The 11,119-nt window shown below is 41.8% G+C and overlaps 1 protein-coding gene across 1 annotated transcript; it reads right to left on the reverse strand.

The window, feature by feature from the left end:
- Positions 1–6,516: 6,516 nt before the first annotated feature.
- LOC138957776 (uncharacterized) lies at positions 6,517–10,797 on the reverse strand (the record flags this gene model as incomplete). The annotated part of the gene is made up of 4 exons (XM_070328831.1): positions 6,517–7,228; positions 7,685–7,919; positions 9,470–9,615; positions 10,441–10,797. Coding segments are annotated over 4 exons (1,157 nt in total), but the record flags the coding sequence as incomplete, so codon positions are not given.
- Positions 10,798–11,119: the final 322 nt, after the last annotated feature.

Below are 11,119 nucleotides of genomic sequence, written 5' to 3' on the forward strand. Positions count from 1 at the left end.
GACTTGTCCGTCTGTTCCTAGCTTGTCAGTGAAGACTTGACGTGAGTAAGCTTACCCAAAACGTCTGCAATCGTTGTGTTCGTGTTGATGACGGCTTCGTAAGACAAATCAGCGAATCTATCGTGTGGAAGACATTTCTGTACAAAGCACCTGTGTGTCTGTGTGTGTGTGTGCGTGTGTGTGTAGAGCGATTCAGAGTAAACTACTGGACCGATCTTTATGAAATGTTACATAAACGTTTCTGGGTATGATATCCCCAGACATTTTTTTTCATTTTTTTGATAAATGTCTTTGATGACGTCATATCCGGCTTTTTGTAAAAGTTGTGGCGGCACTGTCACACTCTCATTTGTCAATCAAATTGATTGACATTTTGGCCAAGCAATCTTCGGCGAAAGCCCGGACTTTGGTATTGCATTTCACCTTGGAGGCTTAAAAAATAATTAATGACTTTGGTCATTAAAAATCTGAAAATTGTAATTACATTTTTTTTATATAAAACGATCTAAAATTACGTTCATCTTATTCTTTATCGTTTCCTGATTCCAAAAACATATAAATATGTTATATTCGGATTAAAAACAAGCTCTGAAAATTAAAAATATAAAAATTATGATTAAAATAAAATGTTCAAAAATCGATTTAAAAACAATTTCACCTTATTCCTTGTCGATTACTGATTCCAAATTGTTTGGATTAAAAACACGCTCAGAAAGTTAAAACGAAGAGAGGTACAGAAAAGCATGCTATGCAGCTCAGCGCAACCACTTCCGCGCTAAACAGGCTCGTCAAAAACCAAAAGTGAGTTATGCGCATGCGGGCTGTTCTATACTTTGACATCAACGCTCCTGATGCATATCTCGGATAAATCCAGAGCAAGCATGCTCGTGGTAATTTCACTGCCTTTTGCACGAGCGGCGGACTACGGTCATTGTGACAAAATGCAGTGCGTTCAGTTTCATTCTGTGAGTTCCACAGCTTGACTAAATGTTGTATTTTCGCCTTACGCGACTTGTTTTTCAGATCAAATTGACTGAAATGTTGCTCAAGCAATCTTCAACAAAGCCCGGACTATGAGGGTTGAATTCAAGCTTGGAAATGAAGACGTTAATTAATGAGCTTGGTAATTAGAAATGTTAAAATGCTAATTGAAGGTTTTTGTTAGTAATCGATCCAAAGATGATGTCATCTTATTCTGTATAATTTCCTGTTTCTTTAATCATGTTATGTTTGGATTAAAATCAAGCTCAGAAATATATAAAGAATTAAAAAGCATGCTGTCCTGTGATGCACTGAACACTACTGCGCTCTCTCTCTCTCTCTCTCTCTCTCTCTCTCTCTCTCTCTCTCTCTCTCTCTCTCTCTCTCTCTCTCTCCCGCTCTGTCTCACCCTCCTTCTGTCTCTCTCCCTATTTTCTCTCTCTCTCTCTCTCTCTATCTCTCTCTCTCTCTCTCTCTCTCTCTCTCTCTCTCTCTCTCTCTCTCTCTCTCTCTCTCTCTCTCTCTCTCTCTCTCTCTAAAATTGCGTAAATCAGCGCCAGTCTTGACCGGTTTCTGCTACAGGAATCCAGCTGAACATGTTAACTGGTTTGATAATTTCGATAACATGATGGACGCTGTCAGCCTTGAATCCAGAGAAATTATACTTTTGGGCGATTTTAATCTTGATCTTCTGAAACCCAACAAGTGCTGAATGGAAATGTTATCCTTTCATAATTTACAACAATTAGTAACGATTCCAACAAGAGTTACAGCTACCTCATCTACGCTTATAGACCATATATGTGTGTCAACCCAGGCTAACATTATTGAAACCTCAGTTCCAAGTATTGGTTGTAGTGATCACTTTCCAATATGCCTCACATGGTCGAAAAAAGGGGTAAGAATCCCCAAACGAAAGCATAAATTCATAACTTATAGCCTATTTTCAAAACTTGATAAAGAATCATTCCTTTCTGATTTAAGTTGTACAGATTTTTCAATAATTTATAATCATACTGACCCCGATGAAGCATTTGAATTATGGTACAACTTGTTTATGAAAGTATATGATAAACATGCACCATTCAGAACCTCTCGTGTGCAGCAACACCCAAAACCAAAATGGCTTACACACGACATTCAATGTGCGATTAATCACCGCAATTTTCTTAAACGTAATGGCAGAGAAGAAGAGTACAGAAAGCAGAGAAACGAAGTAACGTCCATGAAACGTGCTGCTCGCAAAAAAATATTACCGTGAGCTCGCTGCATCAAATACGAAACAAAACTCAAAAGCCATCTGGAAAGTGATCACGTAAAGAAACCGTAAAATCTTCTGTCATTGATGTATCTGCGGATGACCTTAACATTCATTTCACTTCTATTGTTGAAAAAATAATCACAAATGATAGATCAAAACAGAATAATCTGGACAAGTTGTGTTTCAAAAAATATTACACATAATTTAGACATCCCCCTGTTATCTGTGAGCGAAGTCTTCCATTATCTGATATGCTTAAAACAATCTGGTACTCATGGTCTAGATAATCTTGATGGGAAAATTTTGAAGTTGTCTGCCCCTTTTATTGCAGAATCTCTGACATACGTTTACAACTTGTGCCTGGACAAATCTGACTTTCCCGCCAAATTAAAGGAGGCAAAAGTAATCCCGCTATTCAAATCAGGTAATTCTTCTGACCCCGCCAATTACAGACCAATCTCGATTCTTCCTGTTTTATCCAAACCACTTGAAAAACACACACTCGGCCGCACATTTGAAGAAATACGACCTTATTCATTCAAATCAGTCAGACTTCAGAGAAAATCATTCGTGCCACACAGCATTAATAAACCTTCTTGAAAACTTGCTTAGCAACATTAATAATAATGAACTCTGTGGTGTCCTATTCGTCGATTTTGCAAAAGCATTCGACGTCATTAATCATGAGTTACTTTTAAGAAAATTAGCTGAGTATAGATTGTCACCCCAAACCATATGCCTCCTCTCATCTTTCTTAGCCGGACGAGAGCAATCCGTCTGCGTGAATTCCACTATGTCAAGTAAAAGACCGGTGTTATATGGAGTCCCCCAGGGTTCTGTCCTTGGGCCACTTCTTTTCTCTCTGTATATTAACGATCTTCCTTTTAGTGTTAATGATGATTGTGAACTATTTGCTGATGATACGACCATACACACTTCTGATAAAAAAAGACAAAGTTTATTTATCATTGCAGAACAGTGTAGATGATCTCATTACAGGTACTGAACTTGTCAAATCCATGTGCACGGAGCCCCTGGGGCTTTTAGTCATACCTCAGGCAGCTATCCGTTAGAAGAACTACCAAGTTTCATTGACTTGCACCCAAAGAGTCAAGAACTGCGATTTTGTTACGAATTAATTTCGTACTCGGACCCGGCTGGTCTTGACCTATTTTTGGATCTAAATTTAGATCAGGTAGATCACCACATCATGCACAAAAAGACACGTCACTAGCAAACTATGTCAGACGTCATCATGAGTTTGTGTAAAACAAAATGGAGGCCGGAATCACTCAGTTGAATCGAACTCCGACCAAACACCACGTAATAACTAGGTTAATTTATGCACTCGCGTGAACAAGAAACTGTCGAGCTTCACAGATGTCGTCGTTGGGTAGGTTTGGGTTTGTTTTACTACCATAGGAGGATTTTTGAACTGTAAATGCACTCAGCTGCAACAAAAACGCAAAACGAAGGCTGTGAGCTGCACTGTGCCTTTAAGTGGACGGAATATAACCACATGAGACTTCACCCCCAAAAGACCAAATACATGTTAATTACAACAAGGCAAAAAAGACAAAACATCAAGAATAATCCTCATTCCTTATTAATTGGCAACGATGCAATAGCAGAAGTAGGAGATCACAAAGTTTTGGGAGTAAATATCGATAATAATTTATCTTGGACCCATCATGTTAGATCGTTGTGTAAAACCATGTCGAGGAAAATATATTTGTTGAACAGAATAAAACACTTTCTTGATCCACACTCAAGGTTATTATTTTATAATGCATACATTCAAACCATCACGGATTATTGTTCGACCATCTGGGACTCAGCCAGTGCAAATATTTTAAAACCACTGTATAGTCTACACAGACGAGCACTAAAATCAGTTCTATTAAAACAATCGCTTGCCAAACGGTTGTGTGACGTGTCTAGTGTGTTGGCGAAGTGTCTTGTGCTTGTCACTTCTCGCTTTCAGCCCTCACCGCTGGCTAGCACCGTCTGTCCTTTTTAGGACAATGCGAAAAGAGAGCAGAATGCGTCAGTCTCTCCTGCCAGTACAATAACCTCTCCACAACAAGCCCTATGTAGTGCCTCCATCGCGGCGACAGGCGTAAACTGGGTACCGCAAGGCCCCAGGCTAGACTACAAGGACTCGGAGGAGGTTGGCCCCTAGACGTGCGGCATGCGGGCCCACCGGTGTGTGGAAATGCCCAGGTGCCCACGAACCAACCTCCAGCTATGGGTCAAATAGCCGGGCAGGATAGGCTCGTCAACCCTGGCAGGCAGCTATCCTAAGAGAAGACCACTCTGAATTCAAAACGAGGGTAGAGGAGGCTCATCATCCATGGAAGGAAACTCGTCTAGGAGAAGGAAAACTCCGAAATGAAACCCACGCAGTCCCTCGAAGACGGAACGGCACTGGCCTTTTTTAGGCGGGGAGCAGACCGGGTGCCTACGCTATCCTCGACAAATGGTTGTGTCATCAACGAAACGAAAACAATCCAGCAGGGCCGGACTACCGGGGGGGTTATGGGGGTTGCGCAACCCCCCCCCCCCTAGCCTAAACATGTACCTTACTTATTTAAATTTTTTTTTATTATTGCTTATTTTATGCCGTTTCATGCAAGGAGCGACCATTTTCCTATCTCAGAATATGACCTACCCGTCAGCTTCAGGGGGCTTCGCCCCCTGACCCCCACAACGAGAGGGGGGGGGGGGGGGGGGGGGGGGGTGGGTTCTAGGGTTTCCGGACCCCCCCCCAGCCAAAAAATAAAAATATTGAATGAGGTATGCATTTCTTTATTTTACATTGAGTTTCAATTTTTGGGGTATTAATCAGTGACAAAATCTGCTGCCTGAAACTGGTAATGATCATCCTCAGAATGCACCAGATTGCACCATTTTGCATCCTTTTTTTCAAAATTTTCCGGGGGGCATGCCCCCGGACCCCCCTAGCAAGCTAGGCGCTTCGCGCCGTCGGCTCGGCGCTTCGCGCCTTCACACCCATATCTTCACAATATACTTTTGAAAAAAACCAGTCATAAAATGAACTGATCCGCCCCTGCCGCCAGGGTGGACATCCCCCTGGGCCACCACTGGCAACCCCCCCCCCCCTCCTCTTCGCCTAGTCCGGCCCTGTCCAGTCTTGTTTTCGACGATTATACAAAACTTAAGATTTTGCCCTTAAAAGAAAGATTTAAATCAAATAAAGACGTGCTCCTTCACAAAATCCTCTCCGGCCATGCACCGAGTGCTTTCATTACAAAATTTAAAGCCAAACCAAGCCGACAATTCAACGTCCCCATTCCGCGGATATATATATATATATATACACTCTTTAAATCAAGTTTAGCTTATTCTGGCAGCGTTTTGTGGAATTCTCTCCCGGAATCAGTTCGAGTCCCAACAAGTCTCAATACTTTTAAAAAACACCTCTCATTACATTAATGTCAAATTACGAAAAGTCACAGTGATGGAAGACTTCGTTCTGACTAGTTTCATATTGATCATATCTGTCCATAAAGCATCAGTGTTTCATTACGCAAGAATGTATGTATAGCCTACAACGTGTATATAGTCATGTGAATAGTTTTTCTGCCTTTTAAAAAAATTTTTTTTACTGTCATGCTTATCTTTTGTAATTGTTTTACGTTTGTATATAAGCTAGTGTATATATGTATTTAAGATTAGAATAGTCCCTCTCTGGGCGAGGGCTGGTTGAAAAGAAGCTCGTTTATATTGCTTATGCCACAACCCTCGTAAAATAAAATTTGATTTGATTTGATTTGATTTGATTTGATTTGATCTCTCTCGCCCATACTATATTCAACCTCGGAAGGAAGCACAGGGAAGGAGGTAAGGGAGCAAACCAATTTCTTGAGCATGGCAGTTCAGCAAAATATGTGTTTTACCTCCCTTCACGCGGTGTACGATCTTTAATAAGCCTATATCCATGTTGTAAAAGAATGCTTATTTCTGAACACACACACACACACACACACACAAACACACACGCAACGTGTTTGTCTTCATGTGTGTGTGTGTGTGTGTGTGTGTGTGTGTGTGTGTGTGTTTGGGTGTTTGTGTGTGTGTGTGTGAGTGTGTGTGTGTGTGGTCACATAAACTCTTGCACATTAGGACAACACACACACACACACACACACACACACACACACACACACACACACACACACACACACACACACATATTCATGTTTGCTCTGATAGTAAATACAAACACAGATTAGGTCAGAATAAATGTCTTTATATCCAGAAAAAAGTCTTCAACAATATATGTCATGTAATGACCAAGGACATTAATTACATGTTGACAACGGTGAGAGGAATACTACAGAACTCTATGATGGGTGTTACAACATTTTTTCATTTACTTTTTGCAAAACAGTTCGATTTAATTAATCCTAATATTTCTGCATGGCTTGACACAGTGTGTGTCACAGTATCAAATTAAATAACGACTAAACGAAAGATCAGTATACTCCATTTTTAAGGGTTATTTTATCACAGGGTATTACGCTGTTTGCATCATTACGATTTCTCAAGGGTCATAGGAGATGAGAAATCCGCTGAAAGAATTAGAACGAGGATCTATAAAGAACTGGTTGAGGCCGCCATAAGCCTGCAGCCACACAGACTGACCAGCACGTGCATACACCACCGCCTGCAGCGAGGCCGCGTCATAGTCCCCATCAGGAATATCATAGGTCGTGAAAACCCGAAGCGTCCGCGTGCCATTCACCACCAGATAAACATCAATGTAATGATGGGGGCCACCTCCCCACAGACTGGCCATGAAGCAGTAGGTCCCGTTGAAGGGGGCAGTGAACTTGCCTGTGGACGTGTTGTAGCCGTTGCCCAAGTTGTTGAGGACGTTGGTGGGGATGAGCACGTCACCGTCACCTGGAGTGAGGTTCTTCAGTCCCGAGGCGTGGAAACTGACGTGCGGTGTCTTCTTGCCTGCAGAAGATAGTATGCAAACTAAAAACAACTAAAGCGAAATTGATCGTTCAGAAATAAAATGTCGACACCCATTATGGCGCCTACGCTATTATTAGTGAGCGCGCGGCTCGTCCACACACACACACACACGCACACACGCACGCACACGCACACGGTATGTTCGATAATTATTATCAGAGATACAGAATAAACCCACCATGCATAAACAGAAGCATAACAAAGATCGTCAATGTGTACACACAACAAGAAAGGCACTTTACGTTGATTTTAAGAAAAATAGACCAAGAAACCACATGTTATTATACTGTTTGTCACCTCTTTATCATTTTGGTTTAATTGATATTTTGGCTGGGTATGAAAAACCGTGGAGAAGCTGAACCAGTTGTCTCGACACGTTGCTGACCCTGGCAGTGTTTTCATTGATTTTGGAAATAGCTAGGTTTATGACATTACCTAGTCGTTTCTTCAGCTGTCGGTTTTCCGCCTCCAGTAACGTCAGACGAGCTTTGACGTCATCAACAACGACAGTAGAGCTGACGTGACTACTGTTGCCATGGAGACAGTCGACAGACGCGGAGCGCTGAGGAACGTGACAGGTGTAGGACCCTCCCGACACAGGGTTGTCCAGCAGCAGCAGGAACTGTCCCTCCTTGTACTGGGAGCTGGACACGGACTGATCGGAGGGCGTCTGAGGACAGATGAGATGTTGATGTTGATGTTAAATTACTTGATACTGATATAGTACTGATGTTGATAGAATGTTGATATTGTTGAGATGTCGATGTTGATGAAATGTTGATGTTGTTGAGATATCGTTGTTAATGAAATGTTGATGTTGTTGAGATATCGATGTTAATGAAATGTTGACATTGTTGAGATGTCGATGTTGATGAAATGTTGATTTTGTTGAGATGTCGATGTTGATGAAATGTTGATATTGTTGAGATGTCGATGTTTATGAAATGTTAATATTATTGAAATTTTCGATGTTGATGAAATGTTGATATTGTTGAGATGTCGATGTTAATGACATTTTGATATTGTTGAGATGTCGATGTTAATGAAATGTTGATATTGTTAAGATGTCGATGTTGATGAAATGTTGATATTGTCGAGATGTCGATGTTGATGAAATGTTGATATTGTCGAGATGTCGATGTTGATGAAATGTTGATATTGTTGAGATGTCGATGTTGATATTGTTGAGATGTCGATGTTAATGAAATGTTGATATTGTTGAGATGTCGATGTAAATGAAATGTTGATATCGTTGAGATGTCGATGTTAATGAAATGTTGATACAAGTTTACTGTTCAGAGCTTGGACAAAACCATGTAAAGGTCGGGAAATAGTGTTTAGTCTGACTTCGTGTTACACTCTCACACTCAGTCATACGTTCGTGGAGACCAAACGCTGAGATACCGGGTGGTGACTTTATTCGTGGTTCAGGAACATTTCAGGCATTGGACAGACATAGGCAGACATCGTCTCGGCAAGCCGGAGACCGACCACCTGACACAGCCTCTCGTCCTGTCCCCTTGGTCGCTGAGATCTGATCTGCCTCACCTTTCACATACTGGCTTTTAAACATACTCAAACAGGGAAGCGTTTATTTCACAATCCATATAACATGCCAAGAACCTATCAAAATCGTCAGTTATTACATGGTTGAATTATATATGTGGGGATACTGACCACTATACTACTCCTCCCTGCCCGAGACAAGTTAGCCTTAGGGATTTTGGCAATACCCATCCCTTACGTGCTAGCGTGACAGGGACGCTCACAAGTCATGCCTACATATACGATGCAAGCTAGCCTCAGGCATTTCAACATCACCCACATCCCGACATCACTTATATGTGACCCTCCACCACGAAATGAGTCGCATGTCACCTCGCGCGGTTCTGCGATAGGCTTAACATAAATCCGGGGAGTGTCTAGAGCATGCCATAGTCACAGGCTTGTAACTCAAACAGTTTTCGCTCTTTTCTAAAACGGTTTTCACCACTGGATAGAGCATAACACATTCTATAGGAAAATGTAAAAAATATGAAAATCATGCAAAGGTGACATGCGACTCATTTCGTGGTGGAGGGTCACATATACCAGCGTGACAAGTGTCGCTATGTAACATTCATAATAAGGCCTGAGGTGTACGAGAAAGTTACCACCCAAAGGGGAACCACCCGTTCGTGACTGCACTATCCTATTAGACTGGCATAAAGTCCAACTCACGGTCCACTCCACGGTGACGGGCGGGGTGTCAGGGTAGGTGAATGTACCACAGGCGAGCGCCACGTGCCATTGTTGTGTGGAGTTACTGAACACAGCCACCGCCATCTGGGACGCGTGCAGCTGACCGTCTGTTGTCATCAAGCCTCCTGTGGTTAGGAAAACGTAAGTGCGTGAAGAACCTACTCCGGGTTGGTTTAAGCAGAAACTCAGTGACCTCTCGTCAAAGGAAAAGAAAGAGAGAGAGAGAGAGAGAAGAAAAAGAAAGACACAGAGACAGAGAATTAAAGGGAAGAGAGCATGCCGACAGACAGAAGAAGGGACGAAGACACGCCAAGAAAAGAAGAGATTCACAAAGACTCCAAACAGGTTAAGCAATACATTTATTACAATGAATAACGAAGAAACAAACTGTTCCTTGCTGTCCCAGATGTATTATTCGGAATCGAAAAATGTCAGGAATCAGCGTTAATTAACCATGTTTTATTGATAGCAAAAATGTGCATTAGCAAAGTTAAGAAAACTAAATCGCATATTCCATTGGAAATTGTATTTCAACAAGAACTTGCGCTACGAAAGGTGTATCCCCATTGTCCTTAGTTAGATTGTTGTTGAATTAAAAAGTAATTTAATAGAAATGTAACCTGTAATGCAAAAGAAAACAAAATTAAAATTTCATTGAAAAAAAAATGAAAAAAAGACCAATGAAGAAGGATATGCTCACCGCCCAAAAAGAAAGAAAAAAAAGAAAAAAAGGAAGAAAAAAAAGACGAAAGAGGCAAAAAAGATGGGTTGAAGCAACCTTGCATGCAACTGAGGTCAAAAAAAAAGACTCCAAACAGGTTAAGCAATACATTGATTACAATGAATGACGAAGAAACAAACTGTTCCTTGCTACGTCTCAACATTCCATGGAAAGTTTACACAGAAATGTTGGGTATTTCCTTGCGTGCTTGCATGGCTTTACCACTCACCACCAATGACCACCATGACTGTCCTTCTCAGTGTCATCAGCTGACCGCTGCTGTCCATTGCGGTCACTTCCACAGAGTAGTTTCCCTTCTCCCCCGCAGTCACGTGATGAATCACTAGCTCCGCATTGGCTGTCAGCTCCACGCGGCCAGAGAAAGCCGGCATGACGTTCAAACGTCCGTGAGCTAACATCGCGATGACTTCCTGTGATCTCCCCTCGTAATACCACTGGACGTCAACGATGGTCTCCCCTGTTGTCTTGGAAACATCCCATGACAGAGTGAGGTCAGAGTTGTCACAGGCGTAAACAGCAGCATCCTCTTTCAGGGCTGAGCTTGACCACTGGATACAGCTGCATTCTAAAAGGAGATCGGCGCCATGATTATTCAGTCTATTTGTGCTATATAGTGGTTTTCCCTTGAATGATGTAGAATATGACAATAAACTTGGTTCGTGACAAGCTATATTTATCAAGAAGGCAGCCATGGAAGGCCACACAACTCCAGTAGAATAAACAAGTTGCTAACATTTTTCGTAAATCTTTCGGCCTAAAAGATCAAACTGCGTGTGCTATATCACCTTCCGTACCTTCCCGGATCTTCCTTGCCTTCAATGATGTGGGAAATGACTATCCGCTAGTTTCTTGACAAGCTTTAGTTATGAGGGTAGTAGTATTCAGGG

This window comes from Littorina saxatilis, unplaced genomic scaffold (assembly GCF_037325665.1).
Source record: "Littorina saxatilis isolate snail1 unplaced genomic scaffold, US_GU_Lsax_2.0 scaffold_1098, whole genome shotgun sequence".
Lineage (NCBI taxonomy): Eukaryota > Metazoa > Mollusca > Gastropoda > Littorinimorpha > Littorinidae > Littorina > Littorina saxatilis.